The sequence below is a fragment of the Episyrphus balteatus genome, chromosome X (genome assembly GCF_945859705.1).
Source record: "Episyrphus balteatus chromosome X, idEpiBalt1.1, whole genome shotgun sequence".
In the NCBI taxonomy this organism is placed as follows: Eukaryota; Metazoa; Arthropoda; class Insecta; order Diptera; family Syrphidae; genus Episyrphus; species Episyrphus balteatus.
In genome coordinates, this window is record NC_079138.1 from 5,642,312 (window position 1) to 5,663,696 (window position 21,385).

General features: G+C 28.3%; 1 protein-coding gene across 5 annotated transcripts in view; it reads left to right on the top strand.

Annotated features, from left to right (window-relative positions):
* Positions 1–4,404: 4,404 nt before the first annotated feature.
* Positions 4,405–21,385, top strand: part of LOC129920683 (nuclear factor 1 X-type) — a 35,168-nt gene continuing 18,187 nt past the window's right edge. The window contains exons 1-4 of one of the 5 annotated variants that reach the window (XM_056002159.1): positions 4,405–4,773; positions 6,010–6,172; positions 12,831–13,070; positions 13,231–13,577. In XM_056002159.1, coding sequence (XP_055858134.1) covers positions 13,497–13,577 — 81 coding nt within the window. In that variant the 5' untranslated portion in view covers positions 4,405–4,773; positions 6,010–6,172; positions 12,831–13,070; positions 13,231–13,496. Of the gene's footprint in view, positions 4,774–5,150; positions 5,279–6,009; positions 6,173–12,830; positions 13,071–13,230; positions 13,897–21,385 lie in introns of those variants that run through there. The other 4 variants (XM_056002160.1, XM_056002162.1, XM_056002157.1 and 1 more) reach the window with 4 other exon arrangements.

The following is a 21,385-nucleotide window of genomic DNA, read 5'->3' on the forward strand; positions in this document are numbered from 1 at the left end:
TCACAGATTATGAATAAGTCTTGAAATAATATAATTTGAAAAATAACAGTTTTGTTTCTCATTTTCCATCTAGAATGTTGCTAACAAGTAAATAAATTGTTTAATTTTTTAAAGTTGAAATTTGATTTGTACATTATTTCAAAGGTAATAATATAATAAAAATAGGAAAGATACAAATAAATTTTTTTGAAAATGCATTATTTTTATGCATGATTTTTTCTCGACAATCCTAAGAAAAATTAATTTGTAATTTTGTGTGAACCTATTAAATGAATTTCTGTTAGTGAGAAGTATAACTTCATTTACGTCTTCCTTATCAACATAATGTTTTGTAATTCTGTCATAATTTTTGAAGTGCCAAAATTCTATTCGTAAAATTCTGTAACATCCATAATTATGCATTTCCAATTTCTGTATTCGAAAACTCTGAAAAAAACGTTTTTTTATGAATTTATGTAATTGAGAAATACAGAAATCTTAACAAAATTTTGAAAAGTAGAATTATTTCACAGTATTTTGAAATACAAAGTTTTGGGAATACAGAATAACCAAACATACAAATTTCGAAAAACTGGATTTGTTTAATAAAGTCACTTAAATGGTCTGGCTGCCCTGAAATTTTTTTTGTTAATTTTTTTTTAGATTTATTTTTAATTATCTCCTAAATTGTAATAAACAAATTAAGACCTATTGCGTATCGAAACATTCAAAATTGGCATTTTTCGTAAGGAAGATTGACCCACAACGGTCGGTGGACTTACTTTGTTTTGCGATTATCTGGAAACTACATTTTTTGAACTGGTACCTTCAAGATCTCAGAAACTACTCAATTTTCACGGAATATTCTTGAATATAATATCTACAATGTAGAGTAGGTTTTTTTTGATAGCTGGATTAGTTTTGTTTTTATTAATGTTTTTGCAAATTTTTGAAAAATTTTGGTATAAAAAGTCCAAAAAGAAAACGGCTACGCTACATTGCAGTCACACTTCTTCAAAATAACTTGATTTTGAATTTTTTTTTGTTAAGATGTACAATACCCGAGTGCCAGATGGGACAAGGACCGCGATTTTCGTGTTTAGGCCTTCCCTGGTGACCATTTTAACGGCGCCATTTATCAATATTTTCAAACAAAATTTTACCATGTTATTCTTAAAATCCTGTTTGATATTGAATTAGATTTAATAAATAAAAACAAAAAAGTGCATTTTTCGCTCTTCCAGAGTGGCCAGACCCCTTTAATGTCGATATGAATACAATTTTAGAAACATCGTATCAACAAATTTCAACCAGTTCTAGAGCTGTTAACAGTCTTCATTGATGGATAAAATATTTCCAAAGGAAATCATAATTAAAACTTATTGCCCTAATTAGTACGTAACAAAATTTAATTTTCATATTAAATTTATTAATTTTGCCAGTGAGTTCAATCTTTAAAAAAACATACTAACACTGAATAAAACCATTAACAAAAAATACTGCTAAAACTTCAAAATATACAAAAATTAAAATCATTTGCATCGACTAACCGCTTTCTAATGCGTTACCGTGTTTTCCTCAAAGACTTAAAGACCTCTTTATTAAAGGTCTCATCCATCTACCATCTATCAAACTTAGCTATTTGAAATTCTATTCAAGTAGCTGAAAAATACCATAGCCAGTTGATAGATATGCATACAATTTTCCACTTTGTATTCTCTTTTATTTTTTCTTCATTTTTTTTTTTTTTGCAGAAAATGTATTTCTTTGGCAATAAAACCAACTGTAGTTTGATTTGTTTTATTTTGCACTGAATTTCCTTAATCAATATGCATACCATCATTTTAAATATTTTTTCGCTCTTTTTTTGTATGTGTTTTTTTTTTAAACGCATTGTAAGAATTCAGTTTGTTTTCATTGTATAAAATTTAAGAGATATTTGAAACGTTAAAAGAGAACATTAAAATTGATGTATGTTTTTTGTTTTGTTATTTTTTTTTACAGTAAAATTAAAAGTAGTTAACCATTTGGCGAACAAAATGCGTCCTTTTTTTCAATTAATTACCAAGGTAACAAGTTTTCACGGGAGCGGGTCATAATTCTGCTTGTCAAAATTCTGTACGACAAAATTCTGTGGGGTCAAAATACTGTAATACCATAATTCTGTACGTCATTATACTGTAAATAAAAAATTCTGTACGTCAAAATACTGTATCAACAAAATACTGACATGCAAAATTCTGTTTTGTAAAATTCCGTACGGCAAAATACTGTATATCAAAATTCTGTAAAAATTCTGTAAAAGTGCGCGCGCACTTTTTTACATTATCAAAACGATATTTTTTTACAGCATTTTTACAGAATTTTGATTTACAGAATTTTGATGTACAGAATTTTGAAATACAGTATTTTGACCAACCAGAATTTTGCTATACAGAATTTTGACTTTCAGAATTTTGTTCCTACAGCATTTTGCACATACAGAATTTCGACCCCAACCCAGTTTTAACACAGGAATACAGAGTTATTTCTAGAAAACCCTTAGGGCCATTTCACACGATGTTGAAAACCGACCGTGAACCGGGTTAACGCTTCTTTAAGATAGTTGCAAGGGACACATTCTTTTGCGTAACAACCAGCCAAAAGTAGCGATGTTCCCGGTGGGTTTTCGGGGTCGTTGTATGAAATGGGCATTTATTTTTTCCCATGCCAATACATCTCTCGGGTTGGCGGTAAAATTTCAGCCAAAAAATTCCATGCAAACTCTATTTTTTTCGCCTTCAAGAAAATTTCAACAAAAAAATATCAAAGGTTAGCTGTGAAAAAATCGCCAACCACTATACACAAAATCAACAAAAAAGAAAAAAGAAAACTACACAACCATCAGCGACTTTAGAGCATCTAAAAACCAGGAAAACTAATTTGTTGGAGTTGTGGCTTGTGGGTCGGTAAAACAGAAAACAGAAAATAAACAAACTATCTTAAAATAAAATATGGAAAATATTTTAATTTTGGTATGAATAAAATTGTCTTCTACTGTCGAACAACCATAGAGACTTTTACACTCCTCGACGAGGAAAACCATTGCCATCGCCTCCGCCACTGCCGCGCCGCAATGACTTGCCAGGCAGAATCTATGTTACCACTTTGGTAGATTTCTTCCAAATTTTCTAAAATATAAAATACTTTTATTTCTTCTTTAGAAGAAATCAAATCAAAATCAGATAAATAAAATAAATTTGCATCTATGTACTAAAATTTTGCAAACTCTATAAAATAAATTTAATTTGGAGAAAATAATTATTTAATGTATGTAAACATGAAGCATATCTTATTAATTTACTAAAATAAGTTGAATTGGAACTATTTCAGTTTTTACGGTATAATAAAAAAAAAACCTGAACGGGTAAAATGGCCTACTTAGCAATCGACTAAAATGGCTAGTGTGGTAATTGGGTAGTTTTTCATGTTATACTTATTTTTCACATTTTTTTTATAGTGAAAATGTTATTATTATAATATTTTGGTTTGAATTTTACATTTTTTTTTTTTGAGATATGGGTCATTTTCCTTATTTTTATAAAAAAAGGCCAGTAGTTAAGGCTTAAAACAAAATTTTTCTACCAAGTTTTAAGTGAGTCGAAGCACCCGTTTAGGACGTAGCGGACAAATTGACTCATTTATGTTATATATTTTTTAAATTTAAATTCCTACATAATAACTATCTGCAAAATATATGTATGCAGGTATAAAAAAAAAACATTAATAAATCGTAAACGAGACAATAAATGGTGATTGATTGGCTAAAAGAAAAACAAAGGTCCATTTTATTTTTTTTGTAATCTATTAGACCAATTATGATTTTCTATCAGATGTGATCCATATTTATAGATAAATTTACATCCCTAGTTTTTTGTTTTCTTTTTTTTTTTTGTTAAGAGATTTTCCTTTGATTGGCAACTATATTTAAATCTTAAATTTCTCTAAATATTTAAGACATGCGTACGTACATTTCCTTGAAACTAAATAAAAAAAAAACAAAAAAAGTAATTAAAAAAAAGCATTTTCACCAAAGACCCCAGACACGAGAAAAATTCTTCTATCGTAATTTCTCTATATATGTACTTGTTTTTTGATATTTCCAAAGAAAGCAAAGCAAAGTTACCATTTTACCCAATAGACGAAATTAAATATTTCTGTTTTCTGTTGATAATGATGATGGTGATGATGATGGGATGTCTCATGTCTGAAGTCTGACACTCCGATAGGGAAAACCTCTCACAGAAATAGCGCGCACAAAAATACCTATACTCATTCCACCAAGTCATTGTGCAACAACTCTCTCTCGCTCTTTAATACCACGGCAAAGGCAAGGCACAAGCACAAGGCATACAAATCTATCTCTCTAGCTACCTATCTAACTAAACCTCAGAGTGTGTTGGGCAGTCTCAAAAAATATCTACAACACGTTATTTTAGTTTCTTGACATTTGTTTTTCATTACGGTCCTTTATTTTCCCTACAATATTCTATACTCGTTACAACACACTATCTACACTCAAAAAGCACTTTTAACAACAACTATCTATACTGTGTGTGTTGTTTTTCTTTTTTAAACTTCTTATACTTTTTTTTTAAAATATAAATAAAAATACCTGAACGGATTCTATTTTGCTTTTCGTCTTGTTATTTTTCAAAAAAAAAAAAAAAATATTTTTTTTTCTTGTATCTATTTCGATGTTAAATGTTATCCTGACAATACTTTCATCATCTCAATTCAAACCAAGTCTCTGAGGTTTGTATATTTTTTTTTTTGGTTTTTAGATTGCTTATACAAAATTTTATAATTTTTTAAGTTTAAGAACAAAATTTAGATAGATTTGAAAGAAATTTAATTTTTTCTATGTAAAAAAAATTGCATCCATGTCCATCGACTTTCTACGTTTTATAGTTTTGTGATGCGTCGTCGCGTCCCTTGTTTATCATCGACGGCAACGACACGACGTGATCTGTTCGGAAAGGAAAATTGCTTGACATTTTTAAGATAAAGATTTAAAAAAAAATCCGAAAATGTTAATTTAAAATATTTATTCAAATTTATATTTAGTGAACTAATAACAGTTTCAAGGAGCAAAAATATATAATTTTCTTATTTTGTCCTGTGGTTATTTTTTTTTTTTTTTTTTGTTTTGTTAATATAATTTATTTTCTTTGTGAGAGATTGTGTGCGCCTAAGGAGGAAATAAATATAAAATTTTTGTATTTTTTTTAAGCATTTTTATTACATAAAAATAAAAATGGTGGGTTTGTTAAAATTAAAAAAAAAAATATCTTTTTTTGGTTAGACTTTTTATTTACTTTGTCGATACTATTCATCACATAATATGAATTACGTGATAGGAGCTTTTTTTCTAAAAAGAAGGATTAACTTTCATTTTTTTTTTATTTTGCGTATATTATGACAGACATATAAAAATTCTTTATTTTCATTTTTTTTTTAATTTAATTTGAATGAAGATTGGTTTGTTTATTATTTTTTGTGTACCTTCCTCTAGATAATATTAATATTGAATAAATGCAACCACAGGATGTTGAAAGGACAATAATTTATTACTGATAATAATTTTTTTAAATCGTTTTCGTTTTATTTCTGATTTATCTTATTTTTATAATAATGTGAATTAAAAAATTGTGTTTACTTTAGAATGGATTTTAGTTTTGTTAAAATGTAAACACAAGAAAACGTGTCGGTTTTTTACAAATAATATTGGTATATGTAAAAGTTTTTGGTTTTGTTTCGCCAGATCTATTTTCAATCTAAATTTTCGAAAAAAAAACTCATCAAAACTTAAGTTTATCATTCAGTTGGAATAGTGGCCTATTTTTTTTTTTTTAACTTTTAAACAAACTGTCAAAATTAAGACTTGCTGCTAGATATCTTAATTTAAAAAAAAAATATTTTTAATTTTTCTATTTGATATTTTGATATTACTTAAAATATTCTGTTTTTATTATAAATTTATTTTTATAGAACAACAAACAAACAAAATATAAGCAAATAAAACTTTAAACTAAACGAGGAAAAATGTGTGTCGTGAAAAGAAGCAATCAAAAGTGTTTGCTTCAAAATTGTACCTATTTGAAAAACAAAACATGTGTTTAGTTTCGTTTGCTGTAGGCCAGAAAGGAAAATGGTAAGTATTAAGCCTTTTTTGTTTGTTTTCAAAGATAAAATTTATCAAAAATATTTTAAGTTAAATTTATAAATCTATATGAGATTGAGGAAGGGAGACATTAATTGAAATATTGAATAACTATGAAGAATAGATAAAGGATTGTTTTGAAAGTTAAAATCTTTCGTAAATAGTGTTATAGTTATTACTAGTTTTGTTGAATAGTGTAATTGTAAGGCTATTAACCGAGAAAAGACAAACTCTTCACCCGTATTACGAATTCCAATTATCAATTGATAGTTGATAAATACTAAAATTTAGTGTTTTAAAACCTAATTTATGAGAAAACCAGTCAACTTTTAATGGAATTTCATTTCAATAACATTTCAATTAATAACGGTTGGCATCCGCATCATTCATTGTTTTCAAAATTTTTGTTTATTAAATAATAATGACATCGAAATTTTATTTTTATCAACTACTAAATTGATACTTGTAAATTGTAATAAGGTTGCTCTTTAAATCAAGATCGTGCGAGCTAGTTGGTCTAAAAATTAAGTCGAGAATAAATTTTTGATATTTATATAACTACAAGTTATAAGATACAGTCGAACTATCTCTAAGTCGAATTTAGCTCTAACTAGAATTTTTTCACCATTTTCAATAAAAAAAATTTGAAGAAAAAAGAAAATACTAATCCCTCGAACTCGAATTTTCCTCTAACTTGAAACAATATTTGCGTTCCGTGAAAGTTCGACTTTGAAAGAGTCGACTGTATTAGGAAAATGTAAAAAGTGATTCTTGAGTATATTCTAAGAAAACAACTACTGTTCTACAGCAAGGCTCTATTATGTTAAGTTGATACCACTTAGCGATGATTTAAATCAGATACGTAGCCAGAGGCAGGGGGAGGGGGGGGGGTATTTGGAGGCTGTAACCAATATAATTCTGTTATTTCATTTGAAATTCGACAAATGAGAAGATGAGAACAAACAATACAAGTTTCCACACCGTATGAATCTATATATCTACCCCGCCAAAAAAAAAAAACAATTTTTGGTCGACCTTTTGAAAAGTGAACAGTGAAGAAAAATGTATTCAACAGTATTTCTAAAGGTTTTCAAAATTGTTTAAAAATAAAAAATAAATTGTTTAAAATAAAAACAAATCTCAAATAGGTAAACATCACTAAATTATATTTCGAATAACTTTCAAAAAAAAAAAAACAAACAAAGCATTTGGGGGAGGATAGTAAGGTCTAGCTAGGTCTTTTTATTGAAGCTATGTACCTACTTGTAGGTACAGTACATAACGCTTATAAGAAACTCAAAAATTGCACAATATTTGTTTCTTATAACCGAGTGTTTCTTATATTCTTAGAACGGATATAAGAAACAAGTTTCTTATACTGATATAAGAAACAAGTTTCTTATACGGATATAAGAAACAAGTTTCTTATACACATCTACTACCCAGTAGCATGGTATAAAAAGACAAGGTATGATCATTAGAGCCGCCATCTTACAAAATGGGGTAATAAGGTTTTGACGTTTTATACTTGGCAAAGTCAAAAGCAACAAATAATTTTCAAGACAAATTTGATTACAACAACAATTTCAATAGGCAGCTGTCAAAACCTTAAGTAGCCATTTTTAAGTTTTGACAGTTCTCTATACAGAGTTTGTTCTAATGATCATACCGTCTCTTTTTATACCATGACCCAGTAGTATTACAAACTTATCTTCGCCTAAATATTCAACCCAATTATATAACTACATAATTATGTAGCTATTTATATTTTTCACAGATTTCTTTTCTATTTTTTCCCGATTTAATTTATTCAAGGATTATGTATCAATTTAGTTTTAAGTGAAATATTAGCTGTGTTCCTTTGGCCTGAAGTATCTACTGCTACGTTGTTCTGCTTGTATTCAACTCCATTTCTTCAATAGAAAAAAATGTCTTTGAATAGATTCAGATGCACTAAAAAGTACTTTGCTGAGCAACATTTTTAGCAAAGGTAAACACAGCAGGGATATAAAGAACACAAACACAACAAATAACAAATTAACCACTGAACTGAAATTCTCTTCAAATAATGTCAAACTCAAATGACATTTGCACAGGTTGCTTTGAATTTTTCTTTAGGGCTAATGTTTTTTTAGTTTCGTAATTTTTTTGAAAGTTTCTTAAATCCAACCAACTTTATGTGTGTGCAAGAAAGTCCGTGGTTTGAAAAATGTTTCTTTTATCAGTGTTTTTCTTATAAACGTGTTTCTTATAAACATATAATTCAACATTAAAATATATGGTAAAGTACACGGTGATTTTGTTCGAGTTTCTTGTAAGCGAGGTTTTCTTATAAGCGTGTTTCTTATAAGCGATAAATACTGTATACAAAAATTCAAATTTCTGTCGTTGGGAATTTTCAGATTTTGAAGTTTTCAGTACATACACTGTGGTGTATGCGTAACTTTTGCTGGGAATTTTTGAAAAATTCCATTTTGATTATCTCTTAAATTAAGGGTGGACGTTTACAAACGATGATTTTTGGTTTGTATCCATTTCTCGAGGTGGACAAACGATGACCGTGTGAATTTTTGGGGATTTTAGAAAACAAAATAAAAATATTTTGTGTGAAGTTGGAAAAATGACAGCAATTTAAATTTTTTGAGAAAATTGATTTTTGGGGATCTTCAATTTTTCAGTGCATTGAATTTCTCCTAAACGGAGGGTGGGGAAACGATAATATTTTGGTATGTTAATAGAACTCGGGGTGAACAAACAATTGGTTTTATACGTCTATCTCAAAATTTGAGCGTTTTAGACGATTTTTCATTTTGCAGACTTCCTCTAAAAAAAAAGAATTAGCTCTGTTTTTTTTTTTTTTTTTTGAAGGTTGGACAAACGGAAATGTTGATGGGAATAACATGGACCAAAGGTAGACGAACAAATTAGACTTAACTTGACTAAATTATTGGTAGAAACTTTGTTACTATTTTTATTTTTAGTAGAAATATTATTTTCTGCAACTGCGTCCAAATTTGATATGTTTTCTTGATTGCTCAGACATTATTTTTTTAAGTGTGTTTCATTTTTCTTGCCGAATGAGATAATTTTTGACTTTGGACCAATTTCTTCACAAAATGCATGATAACCATAGTGTTTTATTAAATTATTCTTACAGAGGTAACGATTATTAACAACAAAATCCAAAAACAGGCTAAGAGTAACAAATTTGTTTTTGTTGTTTTAGTATAATTTGTATTTAAAGTCATTTACTATCATATTTGTTATGAGTGGACTTTTAATAAAAATTATACTCAACAACAGAAACACTACATTCAGTATTATATTTGAAATACCTTATACATGGTTAAATAGCCAAAATTGTAAAAATTTCGACGAATATTAAAAATTAACTATTCGTAAAAACTACGTTCTGGAACTGTATGAGTTTCAATAAAATAGATAAAAAGGCAAACTTCTTAAAAAAAAACAATTTATTTAATGAGTACATTTTTCAAAGAAATTGAATATGTGAAGTTGACACCCCCAAATGCTATTTTTTTTTTTTTTTTTTTTTTTTTTTTTCAAATCCACTTGGTTCGTTTGCACAAGGTTAGTCCAACATTTTTTTTTCGCTAGCCCACACTTCATTCTAAAATTATGATAGAAAAACTTTTTTAAAATTACCAACCTCTTAAATAAAAAAAAATAAAATGCACGACTGGGGCCGCACGTACTTGCTCTTGCAGTTCAAAGCACTTTTATGTTAGCTTACTTGTAGGTTATTAGAGCTGCCTCTATATACATTTTTAAGAAATTTGGTTGATGTAGGGGAAGAGCCGGCATGGAGGCCAAATGTTAGTTAAATAAAATTTTTTTTTATTTGACTTGACTTTTTTGAGAAAAACTAAAAACGCAGTTTTACTGCAATTACTTTGAATATTACGTATGCAAAATTTTATCAAAATCCTTAGAGCCATTTTTGAGAAAATTGCAATAACTCCATAATAATGTACGGGAAGAGCCGACATCCGCGATTTAAAAAATTTAAAGACCATATTTCCACTATACGTATTTTTTGAGAAAAACTAAAAACGCAGTTATGTTAGAACTATATACAGCATTACGTGTGCTAAATTTAATCGAAATCGTTAGAGCCGTTTTCGATAAAATTGCAATAACTCGAAAATTTTGTATGGGAGGTATACGTTCTAAGCGAGATATTAAAAAACAAAAAAAAAACCAACCTTGGAAATTACGAAAAAAACATCCATACCAAATTTCAAGAAAATCCGTTAACTCGTTTAGGCTGTAGCTACTTGTACAGATGGACGCACGGACGCACGGACGCACCGACGCACCGACGCACAGACCGACGGACGTCATGACGAAACCCACTTTTTTGGGCTTCTCCATCATCGTAATGTTAGTTTTGATTAAAACCTCGAATTTTTTTTTTACACGAAACCAATACTTGGCCTATTGAGCAAGTAAAAAAACTATCTACTTCAAACTTGGTATGTAGCAGTTTTTGGATCCTGTACAGAGGGGTTTTGGAGTTAACATAACGATACCTGTCATATACCAATTTTGGGAAAGTTTAATTTTCTAGCAAACGGCTCCTACGATTTTTATTAAAAAAATCAAGTACCTATGTATTAGTTTTTGAATAAGGTTTATCTTTTGATGAAAAAAGTTTTTTTCTTTTCAAAAATCCTTTTTAACGGTACCTCACATAAAATGGTTTTTTAAATTTCAAACTATCCAAATTACTTGTTCATTTTTTACGAATTTTTCTATGCGAAAACCTTTATATTGCCTAGATATAAATACAAATTAATAATTTTGAAAAAATTTTTGGATTTAAAAAAAATAGTTGAAATTCTGCTTTTGAAAATTCAAATTTTCGAAAAATTGACATTGAATTTTTTTTGTCATTTTGATTTTACGAATTGATTAAAAGTTTCTACAAAATGGCATACCAAATTTATTATTTAAATTTTTTTTTTCATTAATTAGGTATTTATAAATAAAAATTACTTTTTTTAAAAAACGGCTCTAACGATTTTGAAAATTTTTTTTCTAAAAACTGAATACTTTTTGGAGCTCAATTTTATTTAAAGTTGTTTTTACATTTGTAGTTTTTTTATACATTTACTAAATTTTTGTTTAAAAAGTGTTTAGTTCTAAGAGCAAGTTCGTACGACCCAGTCGTGTATATTATTTCTATAGGTAGTTTGAAAAATTAAAAATCCTCTAATCGTCATTTTGAGATAAACGTAGAAATCCATTTGCACTTGTTTGTCCAGCTTGAGTTCCTGATACATTCCTAAAATCCGCTCTGTTTAAGAAACATTAAAAAAGAAAAACAATTCATTAATGCAACTTTCATACAAAATAGCAAACGGCAATCGTTTTTCCACCTCGACAAAAACAAAAAATTATTTAATTTATATAATTAAAGGTAATTTTTTGCGTATAAAGAAGAAAACAAATTATATTCAGCTCTGTGGAAGCCCCACTGTCAAAATTTTTACTCCTCAATCGTATAATTTTCAGTAAGTAAATGGCCAAAAAGTTCAGATGGTTTTACTATCCAACTATCAACTAAATTAAAGGAAACTAAGAAAGTCACTGTGGCGTATGAGTACTTTTTTTTTTGTTGTATGAAACAATCTTAACGCAAATATTTTTATTTTATGTAATAATATTAATATTATTTTAATTATAAATATATATTTTATTATTTAAGTTTAGTTAGTTAGTTTTTCTTATACAACTTTGAAATGAGGGAGGCTATACAAAAAGTATATGGAAGTCTTGTTGGTTTTGTAATATCGCGATATCTTCTAAACTATTGGTTGTAAAAAAGGTGGCATTAGTTTCTTTTCAAGGAATTACAAAACTTTCCAGTTTTCCATATCCTTTATTTTATCGCTTTCCCCGTTTCAAAAATATATATGAAAAACCAAGTTTTCCGACATTTAACTTTGAATAACTTTTTATTCATACATAGGATTTTCAAAGACTTTTGACATTTTACTTATATCAATGTTTCAATGCTATCAATTTTTAGCTCTGTGAGAAAAATTTACGGGCTTGCAATTTTTTATGTCTATTTTGTTTGGAGCTCAATTGTTTTAATTTTTTTCAAAGATGCGAGAGATGTCTTCGACAAATAGAACTTATAGGAATTATACCTTAAACGAAAATAAATAGAAATTTGAACAAAAATTATGCAGTTTCATCTCTACGTTGCGGCAGAAATATATGTACCTGCGTGCGGATTCTTTTACAATTAGTTATGTGGCCGATTTTTAGTGATGCTTGTTTTTTTTTTCTGAACACTGGCCATGGAAAAGAATCTGATGGATACTGCATAAAATAAAGACATTGAAAGATTAAAATCTGAATCCTGAAGTTATTTTTGGCAAACCTTTCGTTATTATTTTTGTTTAACCTTTTCAATGAATTCTATTTCCTTTTTTACAAGTAAATGAAAAAAAGGATACCGAATATTTTAGTTTAACACTGGCTTAGATTTTTATTCTCTCTTTTTGAATAAATTCAATTTTGAGACATTTAAGGCATTTTTATTTTATGATATTTCTATTTTTAAACCAGATCCTCTGTACCTTTTAAATTATTATGAAATTTCCTAATTTTACAGGTATCTTAATCCAGACAAAAACTTCAGTCTACAGACACCGTAATTTGATTTCTACCTAAACAAATAAGGACTTCTCACAGAATTGCATTAACACACACTCTCACACACATCGAATCAATTGCAAAAATCATGGAAAATTTTTTTCATTTTGTCCAATTTCAAATAAGCAGCACGTACAATAAAGAAAAAAAGTTCCTGTTACATCGACTAAGTAAAAGAACCTCCAGCACTACACAAAAGGTAAGCTAATTTTAATGCAACTTTATTTTTTTTTATATTAATACCTACCTAATTAAGCAAATTCTAAATGACTATTCCTGTGCTTTCACTCACTCTCTCTGAGCCTGCTACACAAATTTTACCAATTTTTATATCGTTTCTATCGTTTTTGCCAATATAGGATGCCAATTTGTTGGATCAACAAAACAACATCATTTATTTTTTAGTTAAAACTTAAAATAAAAGGATCCAAATAGAGAAACCTTAAATTATTACCCAAATTTTAAGGAGGAAGAGAGAGAGAGATAGAGAGAGAGAGAGAGGCAGAAAGAGAAATAAAATAAAATAATACAAAGATTGACAGAAAGCCCCCCCTTCCCCCCTAAAAGAACAAAACAAACACAACAACAACCAGACTTTGTTGCACAAGGTTGTGTGCAAAAAGGGATGTTCATACCTGATACACTGAGAAGCTGTATGATCGAGACGGACGTATCATCGTATCTACAGACATCATCCTCAGGACAGGTGCTTGTGCTACTCTACTGCTACCAACCAGCCGAAATCCATATCATATGTAATTAACATATGTCATTAACATAACCAAAAGCAAAAAAAAGCAATAATCAGAATCAGAAAACAAAACAAAACAAACAGAAAAATAATGCCAAACAAAAAATGTTTTCTTTTACATAATTAAAAAAATTGTGTTTTGTGAATTCTAAATTAACTTAACCAAACAAAAATTTATAAAAAAAAAAAAAAAAAAACAACGAAAGACTTAGAAAATTGTCTAAAAGCAAAAAACCTCTTGATCGAGAATGCGTTGTAAAAACATGTTGTGTGTGTACGTCCCAAACAAATTTTTAAACATTTTTTTTTTCTAATAATGTTGTGTCAGTGTTTGAAATTTTCTCAGTGTTTTTTTTTTTTTTTTGTTTTATTTAAATTTTTACTTTTCTACATCCAATAACACCTAACCTAACCCCCTCCTCGCCCAGCAAATCGTCACTATGCACTCGTATGGTGTTTTGTCAACTATCGATTTGATAGTTGATAAATTCTAAAATTTGGTATTTTAAAACCTAATTTATGGGAAAACTGGTCAACTTTTAATAGAATTTTAATTCAATTAAATTTCAATCAATATCGGTGAGCATTGTTCTCAGTTTTTGAAAGCTCTTTTGCTAAGATATTGAAATTTAATTTTTTATCAATTCTATCAATAAATTGATATTAACTTCTTTTGAACGTATTCAGTGCCAGTGAGACAGCTTCAGGATTTTGTTACATTATTTTTACCATTATTCTGAATTACTTTCTGTTGTTGTTCCTGAATAAAATTTTTTTGTAAAAAATTTTGAAGAACAACTTAGATTTTCATAAAACAAAATTTCTATCCATCCAGCCATAAAAAAAGAGCGTCAACGTCAAATGCCAGACGTCAAAAAATATTTAAAAAAAAATATCATTCACAATGAACAATTAAAAATATGTTTAAAATAACCAGTTGATAACGATTTATCAACTAGATGATAGATATTATCAACAATCAAATTGATTGCTACTCATCAAAAGGCTGCTGGTACTTACACGGAGAAAAAAGTGTCACCTTAATTTAAAGTGACAGTCGCATCTTAGCAAAAAACCATGCAGAAATCTGCTTAAATTAAGGTGTGATCCGCTTAATTTAACTGAGTTTAAGTGGAATCACCTTATTTTAAGCGGATATCACCTTAATTTAAAGTGGTGAAATTTAATGTGCGGTCATCTTATTTTAACGTGACACTTTTTTCTCCGTGTAGGAATTGCGTAAATTAGACGAAAATTGATAAGGTTTTGCTCCTACCTAACTTCTAACTTTTCCCAGGCTATTTCAATTTAGTATACCGTAACTTAATTGTTATAGTGCAATATTCTATAGCCAAAGGTTCTGAGTTCAAATCCAGGGTGCCTACTGCCTCGCGAGGAGTTGAAAAGACTGCATCTCACCTCAGCAGTTCTGACTCCTCCATATTCACGCAAACAAAAATAACATCCTCACACGAATGGTTGTGAGTTGTAAGTCTTAAGGAATTGGCCCTTAATGTACTCATGAATTTCCAAAAATAATATTTTTGTCAATGAATACAGAATATTTCTATATATTTTTTTGCAGAATTGTATGCATGTATGTTCCCTCATAACTTCTCAATTACTTGTTTAAATTCGACAAATGAGGTGACGCACAGTGGTAAAAATGCTCCATCTAGGTGGACATTTGGTTGAAATTTGAAGTCAATTAAACGACAAACTGGACTTTACACAGTTATAAGGAATGATTGACAACTATGAAACCACCCAATTTGTTTCATTTAAGGCAATTTCTCTAGTTAAACAGAGCAGTCGTTTCAGAGCAACACATGATTCCAGGACTTATTACATTATGCATAATTTTTTAAGATAACGTGTTTTAGCTCTGTTTGTTTTCAAACGAATTAATTTTTTTTTTTTTGAAAATTGTCAAGAGTTGTCAGCACTATATGTGTATATGCAACACATAGATTGTTTTGTAAACAATGCCTAATAAACAGTGGAGACCCATTTGATAGAATTAAGCGTCTAAACAATTTTTTGAAGTTCTGCAACTTTTTTTGCCCGTCTGTGCCCATCTTCCGGTTTTCGTTGTCCGGACGAGTAATTCATAGAGATTGCACACCGGTAATATTTGTAGCCATACACATACTATATTGGAGATTTTCTGTGAAAATTTAATTTTTACGGAATGATTTAATTGAAATCTGGGGAACAAACCACTCAAGAAAAGGATTCTGGTGTCCACAACTAATGTGAGTGAACAGATTATTTTAAAAGCTTTTTATAATGAGAACTTTTACTGCATTCCTTTAATGCACTTATGAAGAAAATTAGGTAAGAAATGGATTATAAGCCATTTGAGCCCAAATTAATAAAAAAAAAATTCGGATTCGCTTCATGCTATGTTTCCCCATGAGTGTGATCTAAATTTTAGTGAAACAAGTAACGGCCCATGAGCCCAATTTGAATTTGGTACACTGAAGGAACAAAACGCAACATAAAATGTAATAGGTATGGTCAACGTTGTTTAAATGTTGAAAAAACTACTATGAAATATCTTTAAATTAGAATTGAAACGTTATTTTTTTTTAAATTTTTGTCGGACTTTAGCTTTAGTTGCATTTTATCACCCTTATTTCCAACAGTGAGATAGCACGTTGGTAAAGCATTCGCCCAGTGATCCCAGTGGCTGCCAATTTTTTCTTTTTTTTATTTAAATAGAAGCTTTTTTCAAAGTTGAAACAACTTTGATTAAAGGATGTCTTATAACTACGGTGACCATCCGTCCCGGTTTACCCGGGACTGTCCCGTATTTCTACAGCTTGTCCCGGGTTTTTATTTAAGAAACCCGGGACGTATAAGTGTCCCATATTTGTCCCGTGATTGTCCCGTATTTGCACATTCTCTGATTTTTGTATTCAATATTTTAAATACTTTGTACGGAAAACAAGAAAACAGTGGTTGGAAATTAAAATTTTTCTAGTACGTTGCTGAAGAAAAACGAAAAATTTTTTAAGTCTCCAAAGTAAAAAAACGATTAAAAACTCTCCATATATTCTTGCACAGGTAAGAATTTCGTTGCCCAAGCTGCGTACTGTGCAACGAAAAGCAAAATTTTCGTTTACGATTTCGTTGTGCTGGTTTTGTATGAAAATTTTCGTTTTTCCTCTAAACTAGGCTTTAGTTTTTTTTAAATGTTCGTCAATTATTTAGTTCCAGCTTCTGTTTGTCAGGTTGCTACACCAGGAAAAATGTTTTCGAATAAAGAACAACATATGGAAGAGTAAAGAACCCAGATAAGTTTCAAAACTTTTAAGGACATGTTAAAAATTGTGTTAAGGTTCTTACAATTTCAAAACCATTTAAATAAAAATGTTAAAAAACAGCTCTCCCGAATTTGATTAAAAAAATATTTTTTTAGAAGTTATTAACAGACAATATTAAAAAACCATTTTCTTGATTTCTGATTTCGTAAACGACTTAAATGATTTCAACAAAAACGCTGCAATAAAATCGTTTAGGAAATCTTAATATCAAAAAAAGAATTATGAAAACTCATTTAAAAAAATTTAAAAATGTTTTTTTTAAATCAATATTTTCAAAACGATCCAACGAATTTTTTATCCGTCCCGGGTTTGGCTTCCAGAAATATGGTCACCGTACTTATAACAGAAAACTACTTTAAACTAACGATGTTCTACTTTGATTTTAAAATATTCGTCTTAAACGCAAAATCATTCCGAAAAATATAGTTGAATCAACGTGGTTTTCGTTGATTTTAAGTTCTTTTCTTCCCTCAGTGTATATAACTAAATTTTTCTCAAATCACTATTCTTTTCAAGCATTCAAAATGTGTTCAAAAACAACGATTTTGACATGACTTTGACATTGAAAAAACTATATATTCGTCAATTTTGAACCAATTTTAGGCTTTTTTTCTATTTAATAAAGGTATATACCTTTTCAATGATGTATCAAACTTTTGGAAGTCGGTAAAAAATTATCGATTCTCACTTTTTTATCTTTGACATCGATTTTAAGCATATTCATGAATAGCATTTTATGAATAATGATAAAATTTGAAATCCAGTTGGAGTTGGATTGTGTGCACAATAGTGTCAGAAATCAATTAAAATTAAGTGGAAACTGAAATCCGATGGAAATTGATTTTCGATCAATTTTGTTAATTTTTTTCGAAAACTATTTGAAATCACTTCGGCTGAAATTGAAGCAGTTGCTAAGTAAATGAGTTTACTGAAAGCAACAATTTTTTTTTGGTTATAACTTCAAAAATAAATAAAATCAATAAGATAATTTTCAAATACCTGTTTCAATTTTGTTTCCAGTAAAACCGAAATGTAGAAACTAGCTGATAATCTGCAGAAAATAGTCATCTAGAGCTAGTAAATTTATCCTCAGCACTTGAAGAAGATAATTTACAATTTTAATGCAGTTTATGAGTAATGTCCACCTAAAAAGTCCTTTTTTACCAGTGTGTGACGTCTTAGTCGTCTCCTTTTTATGGGATAAAAGATGTCATAAATTAAATTGGATATGACACCCTCTTGCTCTTGGGTGTATAATTGAAGTAAAGTACCTCGCCCTATTCCTTCCCGTATTTAACCATTAACACTTTAAATGTATCTAACTAGAAATATTTGGATTTTTATATATATAATTTGTTTATTTTTATTTATTTAATTTCACTTTGTACATACTTATATGTCTATCTATAAATCAATATTTTTTTTATCTTATTATATGACTGCACGCCTTCTACTAAAAAAAAAAAAACAATGAAAGCTAAATCTTGATGCCAATCGATGTTTTGATGTGATTTTTTTTTTGTTTTTTACCAATTCGTGTTATATTATTTTTCTTTACTTCATATGAACTTAATTAATTATATTTCATCTTTGCTTTTTTATTGTTATTTAATTAAGATTCTCGTAATTGTGTGTTGTTGTTGCTTAAAATATCATCAATTTATTAAATTTTTGACATTTTTTTTCATAATAATTTGCTTGCAAATATGTAACTCAGAACCATCCCTGCATTGTTAATTTAATAATTGTGATAGTTAAGAAAAAATTTTCCCCCAGAAAGATAAAAATACAAATTGTCGTATTTGAGCTCCCCGTGCAACAATATTTACAAAACAATTGGTTGACTATTTTATTGTTCATAGTAACGCATTGGAGCAGTAACGCAATAAATATATAACTATATGAACTTAATTGAAAAACAAAATTGCAAAAAATGTTGTTACTGTCAAAACTGTTAGCATAAAAACTTTGTAAAAGTATAAAAATAACACAGATTTCGTCTTTATACCCATTTCACAAATGCGGAAAACTCAATCAGCACGCAATAAACACTAGAACTTTTTTTCAGTGACTTTGAAGCTATATTAATTTGTCTACCTTATTCACCTGATAATTTTGTATCATTTAGTTTTAAAAGTTACAAATAAAACTGCAGTTACTTCAAGTTTGTTTTTACATATGGTAACGCAGGGTAGATTAGATTTTATTCCTTGATGGGGACACAATGTAACACAATGTAAAATATTTATAATTAATTGGAGATTATGTAAAATGAGTATTTACTGCAATTGGAATAAAATTGACAACTTATTACAATATTCAAGTAAAACATCGTATAGGAGATGTTATTTGGACAGTAATATTTTTTAAGAAAAAGAACTGCGTTACCAATATAGACTACAATACAACCATTCATATGTTAACAATTGAATCAAAATTTTTGTTAGGTATATTTTAGTAACTGTAGTTTAACTCAGTGAAATAGCCCAACAAAAAGAACAAACTTTATATTAGTCAAAATTTACCAAAATTCCCATTTGCGCCAAAAAGATATTCAAGGTTAAATGTCGAAAATACCGTTGTTTCCTTTCTATTTGCATATATGTAAAATTGTGTCCTTCTATTATGCAAACATATATTTTTAATTGTGGCCAAAAGTCAACAAGTGTAGTTTTTCGTAGGTTTTTTGGAGGATATTTTCACTTTATTTTATAAAGACTTTATATAATTTCTTATTTCAAAACCAAATCAAAAACTAAAACATGGAGTCCTATTATTTTTTTTTTTTGACATTATTAAACCATGAATAACTTTTTTTCACAGCTATGGTATTTTTAAAGGGACTTTTGGCAATTCATTTTCAATAATGAAACCAAGATCTGTATCCCAATTTTTTACATCTATGAAAGTCTTGTCTGGGGAAAATGTCTTTTTTGCCTGTAAATTTTATTAGTTGCTTAGATTTAAATTAAACTAAACAGCCTGTTAAAGTAATTTCAATACATCTAGATATTTAATTTATTTTATAATAATATTTGCCTCTTCTGAACGTTAGACTTTTATAAGCATGCTATGTTTTTATTTTGAATTTTCATTACTATTTTTTATAAGTTCTGCCCCTTAACATTGAATATTAATAAATATTTAATTTCGCAAGAAAACAAAAAATTAGTAAATAAGAAAAAGCTTTTGAATAGCATTAAAATTTTTTTTTTTAATCGAAGATGTATGTTATTATTATTCTTTTATATTAATTAATATTTTAGATAAAATAATAAATTGGCATCTCAATTAAAAAATAAAATGCAAATTAATTTTTGTATATTTAATACAGAAATATATAAAAAATAGTGTCAATTTAAGTTTTTTTAAGAATTATTTCTTTTGCCAATTAAACAGTAGAGTAGCATTTTTAATGAAATCTAGGCATTGAATTTTTTTAAGTTTTTCTTATTATTTTCTTTTTTTTTTTGGTAATGTTTTAATTTTTAAACAAATCCATTAAATCACAAAAGAGCATTGATTGTTATTCTTGATTAAAAAAAAAAAAAAAATATTTGAAGCAAATAATAAGTATATCAATATCAAGAAGAAACCATGAAATCACGAAACGGAAACCATGTTTTTTTTTCTGGTAAACATAAAATACAAAATTGGTCTAAGGCTATATATATTAGGGTGGGTGCAAAAAAGATCGAATACCTATGTTTTTTTTTTTTGTTTTATATTCCAAAAAATCGATTTCTAGATCCCTTTAGAACATACTCACCAAATATAAGCTCTTAATAAAAATTGGAAGATCCTCCGCTTCGCAGTTTTCCATTTTTACATCAATATCATATTAAAAAAAAAAAAGAATTTTTTTATCAATCGACTTTTTCGCAAATTATCAAATTATTAAAATGTACTCTTGTAGGGGATTAAACGTTCTACAAAAAAGTCTTTGTGTTAAATCGATTGCTTTAACCGTTTTGAAGATATTTGTATCCAAATCCCAATACACACGGTCATAAAAAAACTATTTAAATCAGTGGGCGTTTTTTAAAACAAATATCTTAAAAACGGTTAAAGCAATCGATTTAACACCACGGACTTCTTAGTAGAACGTTTAAGCACCTACATACATACATCTTACTAATACATCTTAATAATTTGATAATAATGGCTTTTCAGTGAACTAGAAAATTTTGAAATTTTTTTTTAAGTTTGACCTCAAATATCTTTCCAGTGGTAAGATTAATGAAAAAGTATAAAAGATCTTTTTTGTAGAACATGTCATATTCTTTAAGAATATGTAAAAAAAATTTGCAAAAAATTCGATAGATAAAAAAAAAACGTTTTTTTTTATATTAGATTGATGTAAAAATGGAAAACTGTGAAGCGAAGGGTCTGGCCATTTTTATTAAGAGATCAAATCTTGTGAGTATGTTCTAG